Genomic DNA, 19,938 nt, shown 5'->3' on the forward strand with positions numbered 1-19,938 from the left:
AGATTCAAGGAGGCAGAGGCGGAGGCAGGTTTGGGCCCAGTACGAGGCACGGTGGCATCAGCAGTGGCTGCATTGGCGGGGTGGGCCCAACGTAGGCCGTTGGTGGTGGCGGAGTTGAGTTTGGGCCAGTGCGGTACCTGGTGGCATCAGTGGCGTTTGCATTGATGAGGCCCGGTGAAGGGGGCATCAATCGAGCCGAAATGGTGTCAAAGAATGGTACCTGATATTCCAGCAGTGACGGCACAGTGAAGGAGACTCGTGCCTGGCCACCAGAACATGACCCATGATGGAGCACTTAACGAGAAGGACTGTAACGTGGGATATTTCCTTTATTTCTTCATTTTTCTGCCTTTATATTCTATGTTTTGGTTTATTTTTTCTGTGTTTTAAGATGGCACCAGAAAGTGATGACACTATACAACCCTTTTCACTGTATTTTGTAACAAAATACAAATGACAATAAATAAATTAAAAATATCTGACTCCTTCTTGAAAACATTCAATGTTTTGGTCTCAATCGCTTCCTGTGGCGTAGAATTCCACAAGCTCACCACTCTCTGGATGAAGAAACTTTTCATCCTAAATGGCCCAATGTCCTTTGACTATGACCTCTGTTTCTGGACTCCCCAGTTATTGGGAGTATCCTTCCTGCATTTACGCTGTCTAGCCCTGTTAAACTTTTATAGATTCTATGATCATTCATGGAGACTGTGCATGAAAATCAGTATTTTCGTCATAATTATTGTCAGTACATTGTGTCATTTTGTTACTGTGGGCACTAGGAATGTTGGCTTTGTACCTTTTACTTGTCCTTGCTGAACTGTGACAACTGGTGGGTTTAATGGTGGTGTTGTCCCATTCAAAGGCGGGATCTGGTCCTGAAGACAGTCAATGTTTCTGGTAACCATCTTCGAGATCAGCTCATTCCACATTGCAAACTGCCTGTTATACATGAAACAGCAAAATAAACAGGTGCTCTGTGTATTTAGACAAGTCACATTATAAGACAGAAACATGGAGACTGTGTCTTACTTTGCTCTGAGGTTGCTGCCCACAGATCCTTGGTTGAGGCTTGCATTCAGCTCAATATAATGCTTCTCAATGCTAAACTCTGGCCAGATAACAGGAACTGATTGAGGATGGTTTGGATTTCTATTACAGAGAAAAAAGTAATAAGAATATTTTGAAACCTCTGCAATAGGATGATTTTCTCACCAAATAGAATCAACTTTTACAGCAACCCTTTGAGGAAGATCAGTTCGATAAAATGAATGGGAATTGGTTGAGAAAATGTTTTTGTTCAAAAAGACACACTGGGGTTTTATTCCTGCTTAAACAAGATTGCATTACCTAAGCAAATCCAATGTTAAAGGAGGAAAGGAAATAATATTACCGCCTATTACATATAAGGCTTAAAAATCCGATCCCTCCAACATCAATGTGCTTTGGCTGTGGTGAGTGCTATGTGCATGCACCACAGGATACACTACATCAACTTGCCAAGGTCACTTTGACAGCATCTTCCAAACTTGTGACCTCCGTTATTATTACTTCTAAGTTCCATCGCAAGTCACTCACTCCGTTCGGGCCCTGCCTGGGCCTTTTCTATCTTTGGAGGTGCAAGCAATTGAAGACAGGACTTTAATGTGTGACTAGCAGTATCCGAGCAGAAACAAGCATCAAACCCTCAGCTGACTGGTTTCCTTTCTATAGATAGTTTAAAAATGTTTTATTGTAAAGAGTAAAACTCTTTGACTGCACAGATATCGTAAGAAGCATTCAAGACTAAGTAAACACCCAAACATCTTGGTTTGAAGCAAGCACCTTGGTTCGACAAAGATGGAAGGTAGTTACGGCTCTGCAAGTGAAAAGATACTAAAGCAAATCAGAAACGTCCCTCTGTCAATTCAAATAAATATTCATTTCTACATGGCTACAAAATAAACCAGATTGATGTCCGTTATGGAAACTAGGACCTGCTATAAAAACAATGTTACTATTGCCAATTTTTATGAATGGTGGAAGCTTCCTGTTCTGTCCATTGTTGTTGCATTTGGTGTTTCCCCAGCTCCATCCGCAACTGCAGATTATCTGAGAACCAAGTCATTACAATAAGTAAGATTTTACCCTGTCCTGTTTTCTTATATGTTAAAATTTACCTTGTGGTGCATTAACATTTGTGGCTACACAAATTGTAAATTGCAGCAATCCAGTGTGATTGGGGAGCCAAATAAACTACCATTCTAAAAACCAAAGATTTGGAAAGAACAACAATGTTTTTTTATCACAGGTTAGTTAATTCTCAATTATTTCGTTTGTTAAATTACACAGCACAAGCAACTATACAAACAGTTAATTAATCGTTTCTCCTTCACTATCATCATCATGTCACTTAACAATAAAGAAACCAAATTTCGGTCGTATCTGCATATACTTCTAAAACCATTCGCCTGTAGAATTACGCCATGTGAATCTCTAAAGGGCCAAAACATTAAATCTAATTCATATTTCTCCTTCATTCAGCAAATAAAAGGTCTGGTCACTATTTTTAAAAAAAATCATAGATATTATACAGTTCTTAATGGTTCTTGTTTTTTTTTAAAAAGCATTGAAAAAATTTAATTCTTATTATTTTTAATCTTGCCAGTTTGGAATATAAAACCAGAATAATATTTTGCCAACAGGCTGATTGCTCAATGAAGTTAATAGAGAGCTAAAAAACTAAAGACCCACCCAGTGTCTTAGTAAAGAATGGTGTCTGGTTTGTAGACATAGTTTAATGCAGAGTGATGCTTCCTGTTAACTTAGTAGGATTTCAACACATAAATTTAAAAGGTATCAAGCTCAATCCCTGATCTATGCTGAATTAAGTAAATTCACCCTGTGCAGTAGTGGAGATAGAATGGCTAAAATTAGGCCGATGACTCCCAGAATTAAGAAGAAAAGAAAATTATGCTATATGTTCTCTTGATATTTTTTTCTTAAGTTATTTCCCAGGATGTGGGTATTGCTGGATAGGCCAGCCATTGCTACCCGTCCTTAATGCCCTTAAAAAGGTGGTGGTGAGCTGCTTTCTTCAACTACTGCAGTTCCAAATGTTCCAGGTACGTCCACAATGTTACCAGGAGGGGATTTTGACTCAGTGACAATGAAGGAATGACGGTACTGTTCAAAGTCAGGATGGTGTGTGCCATGAACGGGCGTAATTAGACATTAGTAGTTACGGTCTAAAAGCACTACCTGGAACTGTGGTGAAGGCTGGTTCAATTCAGGCATTCAAAAGAGTGTTAGACGGTTAGTCAAAAAGAAACAGTGTACAACGTTTTAAGAAAGAGGGAGGAGATTGACACAAAGTCAAAGAGAGTTGGTGCAGAAGCAGTGAGCCAAATGGCTTCTTTCTGTTGCATAACAGTTCTGTGATTCTGCTGTTCCCATGCTGTTGCAGTCCTTGTCCTTCTGGGGAGTAGAAGTCATGGAATTGGAAGTTGCAGTCCAAGGACCCTTGGTGAGTTGCTGCAGTTTATTTTGGATACAAGGATGTTGGAGTTCAGTAAGTTGCCAATTCTGGTTTGGCATATTCCTGGAGATTTAATCACACAATTTCCAATTATCCAGTTTAGTCAAACAACATTTATTTCCCACCTCCAGTCATTAAAAAAAAAATGAATAATTAAAAGTGTTCAAGTAAAATGAAAGTAAAACACAATTTGTTCTACCACCCATGCAATGCTAACTTCTGGGGCTTCTTGCACCAGTGTTTCAGACTCTAATCTTCAATTCCTAAAGTCTCCAGGACAATTCTAGAGGTTTGGTAACTCTATTACTTGACATATCTGAACACAACAAAACCTTTAAAAGTTTTCACTGAATTGTCTGTGTGAAGGAACAAAAGGGATTTGTGATTGATAAAGTTCACATTGAACCATCTGCAATTCATAAACAGTAAGAACCTGTTTTATAGGATATGTGCCTGAAGTAATTGTATTTAAGCTCAACTGATAGAAGGTTCCACATTTGAATGTTAGGAAGACTACACCATTTCTTCTCCAGGATCTCAGGTTCATTATATTGGCACTCTTATATGTTGAACTCCCACCAAATACACCATATCCGGTATGGATGAGCCCAGGTTTGCCATGTCATCATTGGACATGTTCTGTCACCTATTTACTTGCTTCTCTCGATTTACCCTGTTTTCGCAAAGTTGGTCCAGTATGTCATCACGGCCTGACTCAGATTCCTCTCCTGCTGGTTGTAGGATTTTGGCTTGGAAAATGGTCTGCCAAAGACAAACTGTAGCTCTTCTGTATGAAGGGCACCAATCCACTCTGGCCAGATTGCATTTGGCATCTTGGATGGGTATGAGAATTGGTAAGCATATGTTCGACTGGCATTTCTAGGTAGAAAAATGATGCAATATATTAATGCAAACTTCATCCTTGCAACAGTAATTCAATATTTCAACAACATAAGAGTATAGAATTAAGAACGTTGGAACAGGAATAGGTCATTTGGTCCCTCAGGCCTGTTCACAATTCAGTTGGATCATGAACGTTCTGTATTTTAAGTAGATCTACCATCTGATTCGCTAAAGCTCATCTTTATGCCCAGCAGAAATCTACTGATTTCAGCTTGGAAACCTTACAATTCACCCAGTGTTTGTGGGGGGTTGGGGGGGAATGTCCAAATCTTCATTACGGGCAGAGGAACATTTATCTCTTTTATAAACTGTCTCAATTCAGTGAGAATTATTCTAATTCCATCCACATGCCCATAATACAGTCGGTCAGTAAAAATGTATCGTTAACAGATTTAGATTTAGATTTATTAATTGAGTGACCAGCTACTGCTTTTCATGGCAAAGAGTTTGACACTTTTTATTGATAAAGTAACTGCTCTGAAAGGATTAATCTTGGATGCTGCATCAAGCACAACTCAATCCGATGATATCAGATAGTCTTGGGTGTGAAATCAGAAGAATACCTTTGGATTTTGAAGGAGACGAATGTGTCATCTATGTATCCTAATAATTTCGGTAACATAATATGTAACTTGCTATTGTAACTTGTAGTGAATGGCTATAATGCAATAAACTACATCTTGTTAAGATGTGAGCCTTTCCTTGTTAGGATTCGATGATCATTGTTCTTCCAACACTGTGAACCCAAGTAGGCCCTTAGACACAGTCAAGGTAGGGTTAATGGGGCCAGCATCCTTCTACATACACCTGTATCACTCTTTGTGTAAAGAAGTGTTTCCCAACTTCTCCCCTCTCTGGTCCAGGTCTGGTGTTAAATTTTATTTCAGTTGAGCAAAAGAGCATTTCTGTGAACCCTAATGGTTCTTTCTAAAATCCTAAAAGCATCAGTCAATCAATCAATCACCCCTTAACCATTTAAATTTCCAAGAGTAGAAGCCTAGTTTAAATATTTGCCTATAAGTTAACCCTTGGAGCTCTGGTGACTATCTTGCAAATCTTTTCAGTTCTCCTTCTAAGGTCAATCTATCCTTTTCAAAGTGTAGTGCCAAAATCTGTACACAATACTACAGATGTATTTGAGCCATGTTTTTGCATATCTACTGCAAGGCTTCCAACCCTTATACTCCAGCCCCTAAGCTTAAAAGAGAATATTTCATCACCCTTAATAGCAACACCAAATTCTTTACTCAAATAGTGGTGAGAGCATGGATGTCTCTGGAGTGGGTGAGGTGATTGTGTAGATGCGTTTAAGGGGAAGCCAGTTCAAGTAACTCAGATCCAAAGAAAAAGAAGGATCAGTGTCTTGGATAAAATGGGCTGTTATTCAGTGCTGTAAAAGTATAACGTATACATTTATACAGCACTTCTAAAATAGTAAAATATTCCAACAATCTTCACAACAGCATAAAAAATTAACAATGAGTAAAAGAAGGAAATATTAACAAAGTTGCTGGAAAAGCTCAGCAGGTCTGGCAGCATCTGTGAAGGAAAAAACAGAGTTAATGTTTCAGGTCTGGAAGGGTCACCGGACCCGAAACATTAACTCTGTTTTTCCCTTCACAGATGCTGCCAGACCTGCTGAGCTTTTCCAGCAACTTTGTTTTTGTTCTGATTTACAACATCCGCAGTTCTTTCTGTTTTTAGGGAGATATTAAGGTTAGTGACAAAATGTCAGACATAAGAAATGGGTTTTAAAGAACAGCTTAAAAGAGGAGAGAAAGGTACCATGAGGGAATATCAGCAGTTAGAGCTCAGGTATTAGAAATTAAGAAACAGGAGCAGGTGTAGACTATATTGTTCCCCAGACTGCTCCACTATTCTATAAAGGTATGTTACCTCCACTGCACATTTGCACTTTGTCTCCATATTCCCTATTCCTCTAAACAGCTAAAAGCACGGTCATCAGTAGAGAGGTAAAGGAATAGGGGTTGGACAAGTGTCAGAATTGGAGAAATCTCTGGAATAATTTAATGTTTGGCATGTCCAACCACATTCACATATCCAGCACATGAAGCCAACTTCTGCAAGGATGGTTTGAAAGGATTGGCTCGTCATATGAACCATAAGAAAGGAGAAAGGCTGGTGCTTCCTCCCTTTAACAGGTAGTTAAAGCTATCTGTTTGGAGAGATAAATTTGATGAAAAGACCAGGAGTAATGCATTTAGATTTGTTGGTGATACAAAGCTAAGTGGAAACATAAACTGCGAGGAGGATACAACAGTGCTACTAAGAGAAATAGACAGGTTCTGTGTAAGTAACAAGGTTGCAGATGGTGTATAATGCTAGGAAGGGTGAGGGTATGCCCTTTTTTTTGTAAGAATAGGAAAGCCGAGTTGAGTGGCATAAAACTTGCAAATATTCATCTTCAAAGGAGCTTGGGTGTACCTATACAAGGAAGACAGAAAATTAGCACACAGGGTTGGAAAAATAATTAGGAAGGCAAAAGGTTGGTCTTTATTACAAGATGATTGGAGTACAATAATAAAGAGGTTTTGCCAAAATATAGGAACATAACAAACAGGAGCAGGTATTTTAAGCACCTTGGACCTATTTCACCATTCATATAGATCATGGCTGATCTGTATCCCTATTTAACACCTATGTTCCATATCCCTTGATATATTTAGGTAAACAAAGTCTATCAAACATTGTCTTGAAAGCTCCAATTTACCCCGGGTTTCCACAGAATTTTAGGGACAATTGTCTAAATTTCCATGATTGTGGTGTGAAAATTTAGTTTTGCTTTTCCATCCAGAATGGTCTAGCTCTTTTTTAAGCTTCTGTCCCTTTCTTGTGATTCTCAGAGAAGTGAAATAGTTCACCTATATGTAGTCAATCAAAGCCCTTCAAAGTGTTAACACTTTGATCGTATCAGCTCTCAGCATTTTAAAATGAAGGGATTAGCAACCATGTGCATGCAACCAACTGTTATCCATCAGTGTGTTAGGTCTTTTATATATCCCTGAATATCTGATATCTAAGTTTCTGATCAATGATAACAAATAGATGTTGGTAGCTGGGCAGCCAGAGTTTGTAATGCCATTGAATATCAAGTAGAGATGGATAGGCTCCCACTTGTTGGAGATGCTCATTCCTGACACTCTGTGCACTGCAAATGTTACTTGCCATATAGCAGCCCAAGTGGGATGCTTCCAGGTTCTGCAGCATTTGGACATGGGCTTTTCCAGCATCTTAGGAATCACAAATGGGCTTAACATTGTGCAATTATCATCAAACATTCCCACCGCTGACTTTATGATGGAAGGAGGGTGATGGATGAAGCACTTGAGGACATTTGGTCCTAGGACCACTATTTTGAGGAATTATGCAATGATTAGCCTCTGACAACAACAGCCAGCTTCTTTTGTGCCAAATATGACTTTGATCAGTGGAAAGGTTTCCCCCATTTCCCATTGACTTATGTTTTTCTAGGCTTGCTCCTTGTGACTTTCTTACCTGCTGATTATTGTGTGCTTCTGCGCAGAGTTGAATGCTGGGCTGCAAAATTCAAAATCAGTGTACAGTCTTGACAAACCCTGCCTTCTTGAAAGCTGTGTTGGATTCTCCCAGTCAGTGTACTCAAATATAGCTGACTCCACTGCAGCCTCTCCCAAAGAACCTGCAATATGTACAAGCACAACAGACCTGGAAGATTAATCTTGATCCTTACTTCACAGCCAGACCGGCTGTGTATTTCCAATATTGTCTGTTTTGTTTTGAAATTCCAACATTTGCAGTAGTTTGTCTATGTACTGTGTATCTATATTATGCTTTTAATGTAGTCAATTGTCCAAAGGTGTTAAACAGGACTGTTGTCAAATGTATGGACTATCTTTTTTTTTACTTTCATTGTTTGATTTTAATACCTGGGACCTCATGTACTAAAATGTTTTTTAAAAAGGGAAAATAAGACAGACATAAAATGACTGCAGCAATCAGCTGACCACAGGTTAAGCCAGCACATGAAACCATCAATAAACAATAACCAATCTGATCTGAAATTAATATCTTTGTGAAAAAGGCATTAAAACTCAGATTTGTCATTCCTGTTTTCCTTACAACTTAATGGATAATTTTCATACATCCAGAAATGAAGATCTTGCCTGCAAATTATGCAGCTTGGAAAAACAATGAAGCCAGAAATGGGAATACAGAAATGAATTGTATTTCAAGCAGCTGCATTGGCATAGCATCAAAGAAAAAATGGATTTAAAATTGCAGGACTGGAAGATTCTATACTTCCTTGTTTTCTCTCAGTTTGTCAAAAAGACAAATTTAGAAGGCGAGTTGAACAAACATCCTTTCACCAAAAACTCAATGATATCTGCAATATTCGTCAGTACTGGGGGTATAAGACACCAATCAACCAATCATGGTCTCAGTTTAAAACCTAATGCCTCTAGCGAGTTTATACTGCATTTGCTGTTATGTTCCTTTATGTACTAGGCATCATTGTCATTTTAAAACTTTATACCAGTTTGTGTGTGTGCTTAATGTTGCATATCTATTATTTTCTATTAGTAAGTAATACAATTCTTCTTTCATTCATAGAGTCGTACAGCTTGGAAACAGACCCTTCGGTCTAACCAGTCCATGCCGAACATAATCCCAAACTAAACTAGTCCCACCTGCCTGCTCCTGGCCCATATCCCCCCAAACCTTTCCTGTTTTTGTACTTATCCAAATATCTTTTTACACACTGTAATTGTACCTACAACCACCACTTTCTCAGGAAGTTCATTCCACATACGAACCACGCTCTGTGTAAAAAAAGCCCCTCATGACCTTTTAATCAATCTCCTCTCACCTGAAAAAGAAACTTGGTAATTTTCTTCTTACTTCAATGTTAGTTAACTAAATTTTTATTGAAATGAGATGTAGCCATGTGCTGAAAATAAATAAAACCTTTGTTACAGACAAACTATAGGAGAGCAGATTTACTCCTCCTCAATTAGTCATAAAAACATTGAGCTGCATCAAGGGTTATCATCTAAACGGACCAAAGAACTGTCAAAGTTCCAGGTTTTAAGACCCTTAAAGGGTCTTAAGACAGATAGATGATGAAACAGGAAGATTTGGGGAGGGAATTCCAGAATTTTGGTCTTCACCAACTAAAAGCATGACTATCAATGTTGCTGAGTTTACATCAGGGTACCGAAGATTTAAGAATTAGAGGATTGATGCTACCTTTAGAGGGTTGTAAAGGTGAAGGACATTACCGAGATGGAAAGGACTGATGAGGTTATGGAGGTGTTTGAAAACAAGAATGTTATTTTTAAAATTGTGGTGTTGCTCAGAGATAGCAAGAACTGCAGATGCTGGAGTCAAAGTCAATACAGTGTGGAGCTGGAAGAACACAGCAGGCCAGGCAGCATCAGAGGAGCAAGAAAGTCGATGTTTCAGATCGGGACCCTTCATCAGGACTGGGAAGGGGGAAGGGAGCTCCCTTCCACCTCCCCAGTCCTGATGAAGGGTCCCGACCTGAAACATCGACTTTCCTGTTCCTCTGATGCTGCTAACCTGCTGTGTTACTCCAGCTCCACACTGTATTGACTGTGGCGTCACTCAGTTGGGAGCAAAACGTAGGTTGGCAAGCAAAAAAAAAATGGGTGAACTTGTTTTGGCATGGGTTAGGATGTGGATGGCAGAGTTCAGGATATTGTCAAGTTGTAAAAGGATGCAAGTATACAAGGATGCAAGTATCCTTTGACAACACTTTCCAAACCTGCAATGTTTACCACCTAGAAGAACAGGGGTAGCAAATCTATGGTATGTATTTTAAAATGAAATTCAAAGCTTTGCTTTAGCCTAATCCTCTCTACTGCTACATGAGAACAGTCTGGAAAAAATACTGGAGAATTCATTTGGATTAAACTAAATGCTAGAGTAACCAGTACGATATTATTATGTTCACCTATATCATGCCTCTAGTGAACAACACCAGATCAAACTGAGTTCAACAACCTTGCAGCAGATATGATGTGAGAACGGGCTCATTAGACTAGAATGGTTGAAACTTTGTAGCACCAATTCAAGCAAAAATAGTGTAATCCCTCCCGACTGACTTATCTGCTCCTTCCAGTATTCTTTACTAGGTCCATAAGGGGACCTGTTGAGATTGACCTAGTAAAGAGTGCATTGATAGGGTTGGGGATGGGGTTAATAATGATATGACAAATTTAGGAACTTCCGTTAAATTCATCCGAAACACTCCATAATGATTTCTGATTTAAATCAACTTGATTTCTGAACTGTTCAATACTCACCCACACCCTTTTTCACCGCTGTTCGGAATTTAGCCTCACTAATTCCAAAAGGAATATTCACGCCAGGGAACCAGGTGGCCACAAACATATGACCATCTCCATTGTTACAGCCCAACAAATAATCAACATCTCTACTGTTCTCAAACAGCATCTCTGGTTCAGCAGGGAGAAAGTCACCTGTAATCAGAATGATGGAAATAAATGCATTGAATAGAGCCAAAAAGAAAGAAAACAGATGTGTTGACATTTCAGTGGAGCGATTCCTCATTTTAAGAATTTGACAGTTACTTGTTGATGAGCAGTGAGCAGCCCCCAGTAGCCCAATGAGTAAACATTCTATCTGGTCAAGAAAGAAAAGAAGTCTTGCATTGCCATGGCACCTATCATGATCTTAGAAAGCAGACAAGACTCCAGGTTAGTAGTGACAGAAAGACTATTCATCAGCGGTCCTGCACTCCCTCAGAACTGCTCCAGAGTGTCATCCTAGGCTTTGCACTTATGTTCTTGACCAGGACTCTGAATGTACGACCTTCTGACTAAGTGGGAAGAGTGCTGCACATTGAGCCATTGACTGACACCTAAGGTTGTGACACAAAGCCACAAGTTACAAATAAATAGTGGCTTATTGTGGATAGTTAATGGCATTCTCTGCTTTGCAAACCAAAGTTTAACTGCATTAAAATATTTTCCTTAATCCATTCTCTTATATTCTTTCAGTCCCCCTGACCATCACCAATGTTATAATAAAAGAAAATGCAATAGAGGATCGAAATTTGAAATAAAAATAGAAAGTTCTAAAGAAACTTAGCAGGTCTGGCAATTTCTATAAACAGAGAAACAGAGTTAAAACTTTGAGTCTGGAAAAGTCACATCAGGCTCAGAATGTTAACTCTTTTATCTCCACAGGTGCTGCCAGATTCACCAATCTCATCACTGAGTTGAAAACCCAAAATTGTTGTTTTACAGTTAAGATCAAAAGAATGCCACATCTATGTTTTCCATTAAAAGCTTATCACTAATTGCGTAATTAGACTCCTGCATGATGTGAAAAGGATTGGTTGACCTATCAGTAGTTTACAAGGGCAGAACTTTCCACCCATGGCTTGCACAGTCTAGTGAACTGTGGGGACAAGGTAACTCAGAGGACAGAAGATTTGATTTGATTATTGTCACATGTCCCATGATAGATGGAAAAGTATTGTTTTGCGTGCTGTCCGCAAATCATACCATATGTAGGTACATCAGGGTAACAGAACGGAATGCAGAATATAGTGTTACAGCTACAGAGAAGGTGCAGAGAAAGACCAATTCTAATATATGAGAGGTTCGTTCAAAAGTCTGTTAACAGCAGGGAAGAAGCTGTTCTTAAATCTGATGGTACGTGTTTTTAAACTTTTGTTACTTCTGCCCAACGGAAGAGGGTGGAAGAGAGCATTACTGGGGTGGAAGGGGTCTTTGATTATGTTGGCTGCTTTCCCGAGGTAGCAGGAAATGTAGATGGAGTCAATAGATGGAAGCCTGATTTGCATGATGGACTGTGCTGTGTTCACAACTCTCTGTAATTTCTTGTGGTCATAGGCAGATCAGTTGACATAGCACGCTGTGAAGCATCTGGATAGGATGCTTTCTATTGTGCACATATAAAAATTAGTATAAGCCATTGCAGATATGCTGAATTTCCTTGGCCTTCTGAGGAAGTAAATGAGTTGGTGTGCTTTCTTAACTGTAGTGTCAATGTGGACTGATCAGGATAAACTGAATGTGAGGAGAGTGTGAGTATGAACTGGGGATGAGGATTGACATAGCCACTGTGAAGCAGGGGAGCTGGAAAAGAATGTGACTATGGACTAGGCAAAGCAGGAATTAACACCTGGGTTTTACTGGGTAACAGAGGCCCTTGCAAGGGCTGGAAAGTCAAGGGTGACCCCACTTCGACTGTTTCTGAGGGTCATGACCACAATTTTAAGCAGACAGCTAATGAGCTGCAATTGGGATTCAGTCCTGTTAAGGAAGAAGAACCCTTTCCCAAGAGCAGCCAGCTAATCGGGAGGCCGATGTTTCTTTAATCTCAGCAGTGCCATCAGGAACAATGGTCACTGCTTGGACTGCGGATGGCCCAGAGCAGCATTGTGGACACGCTCAGGGAATACGAGTACAGGGTGGGATCACTGGGGCCACTTAGGCAAGCCCAGTGAGGATGAAGAAGGTGATTGATGAGGAAGAAGTGTCGGGGGGTGGGTATTGCTGGCATTTATTTATAGGTTACACTAATGGTCTTTCTAAGCATGCTGCAGCTCTCTCAGGAAATTACATAGCTCTGGGTGGGTGGTGAGTATATGCATTGCGATGAATTGGCCACCATTGCTGGATGGGATAGCCCATTGCACCTCTGTCCTTTCCAGTCCCCCATTACTGTATGCTGTTGAGTCCGAAGAGACTGAAAACCTCTGTGAATGAGGAAATCACAGCAAGAGGCTCAGGCAATGTTACTCCAGGACTCAATGCAACAATTTATCACCCAATGTAAACTGGTTTAGTCAAAACAAATTAAAATTCTTGGGACTGGGACACCAAAAACATTTGGGATCCTTCTACTATACCCGCACAGTAACATCCCCCATTTATACTCCCACCCCCCTCCAATGATTAACACAAATTAGCAGCAAAAGAGTAATAAGAAGAAATAGGTATAGAATGCCAATAAGGAATGGCTTGGATTTGTACAGTGTCCTTCATGACCTTAACATATTCCAAAGGTTTTACAGCAGATTTAAGTACTTTTGAATTGTAGACACTGATGTAACTTTGGGGAAACAACAGCTAATTTCTCCACTGCACAGTCCCATGAACAAAAATGGCTAAACAATTTTACTTTCAATTGTGACCTTAGGGATTAATACCAGGAACCCAGGGAAAACCTTGTCGTAAATCTTCAAATCATGTCATGTTATATTTTGCCATTAGCTATGAAGGCTGTTTGACCTTTTGCTTAATAGTTCCAACAGTACAGCACTTACTCAGCACTGCTACATTGGCCCAGTTTTACAGCTCAACTCTCTGGAGTGGTCCTTCATACCCCAGTTATGACTTTGAATGTGTTACCAGTGAGCCACAGCAGAGAGCTTAATATACCATGTTTAAAAGACCCAGCTCTGTGACATAATGGCTTCCTATTTGGCTTAAAATCCTGTGCACAAGTCTTGTACACCCCATGTGTTAATCTACCCCTGCTAATTCCTGACTTTCTTCAATACTTTCACGACTTGGTATTACAATAATTACCATCAATTGTAGGAACAAATGGAATGAAAAACACCATCTTGTTTTCAGTAAGCAGCTCTGTCACTCGAATCACCAACATGATGTCTTTAGCAGGCACCTGCCTGAGGCAAAACATCATGGCAGCGGTATCTTCCAGCGGGCACCCCAGAGCCTGGGCAACTCGACGAGCACTGCGGAGCGGGTTTCGATTCACAGCCCACATCACCCGGGCATCACCACTTTCTGAAATTGCACGTCTGCAGACAAATCAAAAAGGGTAGGAGAGAGGGTGGTGGTGGTGGGGGGTTGTGGATGGTGGAGCAGAGAAGCAATGTGAGGGTAAGAAAAGAAACAGAAATTAGGTGAGAGGAAATCCTGACCAGTGTTTCGAAACAGATGTTGTTATATTGAATTTTTTTTCTTTACTCTTTTCAGACGCTGGGATGGTCCCAGAGAAATCCTTGGCATATGCTTTTTTCCCTTAGCTGGGTCTCACACCAATCCAGGCCTGAGGAGTCTGCAGAAACAATCCTTGAGGCCTTCTCAGGAGTTGCTAGGACAAGAAGCTCCCAAGACCCAAGGATTGCCTGAGAGGGGGAAGATACTACATGCATTCATGAACTGTTTGGACGTTACTCCCAAATCCTAACAGTTCTATCCCCATATTTTGTCCATCTGACTCAAAGCAGACCCACCTCGTGGTCTTTCACCATTCTGGCCAATTGGAAAATGAAGATACTCTTTCTTACCTGGCTGGACAATTCCTGACTGTTGACCAAACAACAATATTTCCCCCAAAATCCAATATTTTTATAATTAACAAACAACAGTGTTCAAAGGCAATAAAATGAAGCACACAATTGTTCCCTGTTCCTCATGATGTTACACCCAGGTTGTTCACATCTGTTCCTGAAAATTAACTTTAATTTCTAGTTATTTCAGGGCAATATTCAGTTTAAAGATACTGCACAGTTAAGTGAATCAACCGTAAACCAAAAAAAAGTGCAAGTTGCTGTCAACCAAAAAGCAGACAAAGAGCAAACAAAATTCTGTTGCATAGATACCTGAAGAGCCCTTTGCTTACTGGTGATAATACATGCATGCTTGTACAGGCACCTCCAGCTGATTCACCAAACAGAGTGATGAGCTCTGGATTTCCTCCAAAACTTGCGATATTATTCTTCACCCAGGTTATGGCCATGTGCTGGTCCCACAAGCCATAATTACCTACATTTGATTAAAAAAAACTGGGCTTTAATGTTCAAATTCCAGTTTTCTCGCCTACTGTCTTGACTGGAGGTCGTGCCTCATCCTAGGGTATATTTCCACAGCTACTGAAGTTCCTCACTACCACATAAAGAATGAGCATTGATGATGAAGATCTCCAGTTCTCAATCTATGAGTGATGTCAAAGGCAGGCCAGGATCTGGCTTTTAGCCCACGTTCACCCATATTCATTTTCTGTAAGGCTGGTCCACACAATTATATAGAATTTACAGCACAGAGAAAGACAATTTATCTGGTCTAGTCTGTGACAGCATTAATGCTCTATAAGTGTTCTCCCACTTACTTCATCTACCTTTATCACCATAAAGTTTCAGTCCTTTCTCACTTATATATTCAAGTAGATTCCACTTTTATACACCTCTTTTATATATTTTAACTACTTGATACATAGAGGGTTCCACATTCCAATCATCCTCTGGGTAAAGTGCTTTGACCTAAATTCCTAACACCTAATTTGGTAGTGACCTTTTGCTTTTATTTTCTCAAAGCACCATAATGACAAAATAAATTGCCTTATCTTGTGGTGAAATTTCATGACAGATTATGATTATTTTATTTGGAAAGCTGGGTTCTAAAATGTATGGAACCATGGATAGCTTTAAGTTTGACTTCCTTTCCATATTGTTGCATTAATAAGGGAGACACAGTTGCAGTGTAATTTTTGAGGTTCATGAGTGGTACTGGACTGTCTGGCAATGTGTATACATGCACTTAAATGAGGCTTTAATAAAGCTTGGAACTGAATAGTCAGTGCTTTAAAAAGCAATGCAAGAAGAGGGTAATGCTGTTCTATGATGCAAGGTGACAAAGAAAGAAATAAGCTTCCATGTAGTAAGACAGAACTGTCCCAAAGTTTGGACAGTGTGCAGGTTTCTGTCAGAGAGAACAAGTCAATGGCAGCAATGGTACTGTTATCTTTGCAGTTTCCAAAGGAATTTGGACTTAAAAGAAATCCTAAAGTGCCTTCATGTCAGTAAATAAAACATTTCAGAAACAGAAGGCTGTGGAACTGGAGTTTAAGGATTCCATGTTAAGAAAGAAGAGAGCTGCGAATGCAGGAAGAGATGTTGACTAAAGAAGTAGAATAGAGTGAATGCAAATACTTGCCAGAAAGAAATCAAGAAAAGTTTGTCCATCCACCAAGGCACTTTAAAGTGAAAACTTCCTAATCTTTCACTGAGGTTCAAGTATCTGTGAGGATAAAATTGTTATTTCTGATACTTGTAGTAAGAACTTTCAAACAGCTCTTATCATAGAACCCCTACAGTGTGGAAACAGGCCATGTGGCCCAACAAGTCCACACCATCCCTCCAAAGAGCATCCCACCCAGACCCATTCCCCTGCATTTCCCACATCTAACCCAAACGTCCCTCGGCACTATAGCATGACCAATCCACCTAGCCTGCATATCTTTGGACTCAGGGAGGAAACCAGAGCACCCAGAGGAAACCCACACAGACACAGGGAGAACATGTAAACTCCACACAGACAGTCACCTGAGGCTGAAATCAAACCCAGGTCCCTGGCACTATGAGGCAGCATTGCTAACCGCTGAGCCACTGTGCTGCCCATGCAAAATGTATCACTTTATTTTCACTTATTGAACTAGCCTTGATCTTCTTTTGTTGTCAGCTTCTTGAAAGTGTGTTCAGTGACTGACCATCATGGTAAACATAATTGCAAAATTAAAACCTATGGTCTATCAAGTCAGATATTCCTCTGGGATCTGACTAATCCAGTATCATCTTCAGCTAGGATGATAACATAAAGTATAGTATTGAAAGAAATAAATGATTGCACAAAGTTGTATAAAGCTACATTTGGGCTGCATGTGAGTACCCTGTTCAGTTCTTGATACCAAATTCAAGGAAGAATAAATTTGTCTTATAGGAGGTCAGCGCATAGTCATTTAAACATTAGTGAGGGTGGAAGAGTTAATTGTCATGAGTTTAGAAAATTAAAGAGTGATCAATTGAGGGTGCTTAGGACATTTAAAAGAATTGATGATGCCGAGATAAATTAGTTCCTCAAGTTTGGCAGTCTTGGTCAAAATGACATAATACCAGAGTTAAGTCATTCAAGGCAAACTTCAGGAAGCAACTCTTCATGAAAAGTGGAAACCGTGAACTCTCTCTCACCAAAAGATTGTAAATGCAAGTTGACAGCCCCCTTTACATCTCTTAACAATTTTATTTCTGTTGTCTTCAATTGGAAGAGATAAAGGGCAGTCTGCTAATTTGCAACCAACTATCTCCAGCCCCGTTTCAGTCTACCTGCTGTTGAAACTCTCACCCATGCCCCTGTTACCTCCAACTTGATTTCTTCAATTCCCTTCTCACTGCCCTGCCACCTAATACCCTCAGTAAACTTCAAAACATCATAAACCTCAGTTGCAGATGCCCTGACCAGTTCTAAGTTCCTTTCACACTGTACATCAATTCCTGTACTTACCAACCAACAGCGGCTCCCCATCTGATTATGCCTCAGTTTTAGAATTCTTATCTGTGTTTTTAAATTCCTCTATAGTTTCACTCAGACTTGACTCTGTCACCTTTTGGAATTTGACAACCTTTGACATCCCTACATTCCCCCAATTCTTAGTTCTTTCTCATTCTTGGTTTACATTCATCTCAGGGTTAACATCCATGCCTTCAGCTCCCTTAGCCCTAGAATTCTATCCTTCTTCAGGCTTTCTATCTCCTTATCTTCACTTCAGTTGCTTATTAAAACCAATCCTGTTGAATAAGCTTTGGAGCACTCATCATCAACACTCCTTATGTGGTTCATTGTCAAATTCTCTTTGATAACACTCCTGCAAGATGTTTCACAATGTGAAATGCATTACAGAAATTCATGTCATTGTTTTTGACTGTACAGTTTGTCATAAAGCATTTATACCCAATTTGTCTTGTGTTCACTGTGGGATTATTGAGTGTGACGTGTCTTTGTGGTGTACTCTAGAAAAATGGGATCACCTCTTCCATTGCTATCCCCAGTACTGAGGAAGCCGAGTGCAGCCAGGCGATAGTTGACACTCACAACGATGACATTCCCATGGTGGGCTAGCTCATTGCCATCATACAAGGTGTCGTTCAGGAGACCGGTGCCTTGACCTGCTCCAATGGCAAAGGCTCCTCCATGAATCCAAATCATGACTGCTAGTTTCTTCCTCAACGCTTCTGTAAATAGGCAGCAACATAGAGACATAGTCATAGGGATGTACAGCACAGAAACAGACCCTTCAGTCCAATTCATTCCTGACAGATATCCTAAATTATTCTAGCCCCATTTGACAGCATCTGGTCCATATCCCTTTAAACCCTTCCCATCCAGATACCTTTTAAATGTTGTAATTGTACCAGCCTCCACCACTTCCTCTGGCAACTCATTCCATATACATACCACCCTCTGTGTGAAAACGTTACCGTTCAAGTCCCTTTTAAATCTTTCCCCTCTCACCTTAAACCTACGCAGCTACCCACAGCTGACAAACCATTTACATCTTGCTTGTGTAATTATAACATGTGCCTTATTCCTGGTGGTTTAGTAGTCTTTAGGTGTCTGTCGTGGCTCATTGTGGAAGCATTCTCACCGCTACACCAGAAAGTTATTGATTTATGCCTGTAATCTCAGCTGAACCTTTCAGTGCAATACTATTGCAGGTGCTCTCATTCTGACAAGGCATTACACTAAGCCTGGGCTGTCCTTTCAGGTTGACTTAAAACATCCCATTGCACTGTTGGAAGAGGTTGTCCACCTGACTTACAATGTCATACAAGAGGAATGAGATGGATGGATGAAGGAGGTGTCACTACACTCTTGTCTCTGTGGTGCAATAGGTTAGCGTGTTCAGCTGCTAACGAAAAGGTTGGTGATTTGAAAACCACCCAGAGATGAAAGCCAATCTCACTTGGGGCAGTAGAGTGGCTCAGCAGTTAGCACTGCTGCCTCACAACACCAGGGACCTGGGTTTGATTCTAGCCTTAGGCAACTATCTGTGTGGAGTCTGCACATTCCTCTTGTGTCTGTGTGGGTTTCCTCCCACAGTCCAAATATGTGCAGGCTAGGTGCAATGGCCATGCTAAATTGCTCTCATGTTCAGGGATGTGTAGATTAGGTGGATGGGTCTGGTTGGGATGCTCTGTGGGTCAGTGTGGACTTTTTGCGCCGAAGGGCCTGTTTCCATCACTGTAGGGATTCTATGCTCTTCTTATCACTCCCATCAGGTATGAGTATCTCACAATTTCACAGAAGAGCCTCATCGTCTCCCATTCAAGTTATGGAAAGGCAAAGATGGTGAAGTGGCTTTTCCCTGCAGGATTTCATAGCCGAAATTACGGAATCCAGATGAGAGAGGTCAGTTTGCTCATCTCACTCATCCTTCCATTGAAATCGTCCCAGAATTGATGCTGGGAATTTTCTGATCGTCTGATATAACTTCAACAGATTGGTTAAAACCATGCTGACATATCTATCTGGGATTTCTGCCAAAATTATGATCACTAATGGGTGAGTCCCAGAGGGAAATTCCCAGTGTTGGAATTCCCTACGTTGTAGCATGCCTTGCTTAATTCCACCAGATATTTACTGTAATTTCTACCTTAGATGGTTACTCCAAGTCCAAAGAAGGACTCCGTGTGATCA

General features: G+C 40.3%; 1 protein-coding gene across 1 annotated transcript; it reads right to left on the reverse strand.

The window, feature by feature from the left end:
- Window positions 1-4: 4 nt before the first annotated feature.
- Window positions 5-18,447, reverse strand: LOC109936103 (bile salt-activated lipase-like). The gene is made up of 9 exons (XM_048609039.1): window positions 18,270-18,447; window positions 15,072-15,234; window positions 14,029-14,264; window positions 10,747-10,923; window positions 7,937-8,099; window positions 4,190-4,396; window positions 1,033-1,152; window positions 807-942; window positions 5-262 (listed from the first exon to the last, which is right to left on the reverse strand). The coding sequence occupies exons 1-9, from the start codon at window positions 18,445-18,447 to the stop codon at window positions 5-7; spliced, it is 1,638 nt and encodes a 545-aa protein (XP_048464996.1).
- Window positions 18,448-19,938: the final 1,491 nt, after the last annotated feature.

Source organism: Rhincodon typus, chromosome 2, assembly GCF_021869965.1.
Source record: "Rhincodon typus isolate 14 chromosome 2, sRhiTyp1.1, whole genome shotgun sequence".
Classification (NCBI taxonomy): Eukaryota; Metazoa; Chordata; class Chondrichthyes; order Orectolobiformes; family Rhincodontidae; genus Rhincodon; species Rhincodon typus.

What these genes read in the sequence shown, in the direction of transcription:
- LOC109936103 (XM_048609039.1), bottom strand. Translation starts at nt 18,447, where the DNA reads ATGATTTGGATTCATGGAGGAGCCTTTGCCATTGGAGCAGGTCAAGGC. An exon ending in AAGCACACAATAATCAGCAG is followed by an intron (nt 4,397 to 7,936) that starts GTAAGAAAGTCA and finishes TTTTCTACCTAG; the next exon opens with AAATGCCAGTCGAACATATG. An exon ending in GGCAGCAACCTCAGAGCAAA is followed by an intron (nt 943 to 1,032) that starts GTAAGACACAGT and finishes CATGTATAACAG; the next exon opens with GCAGTTTGCAATGTGGAATG.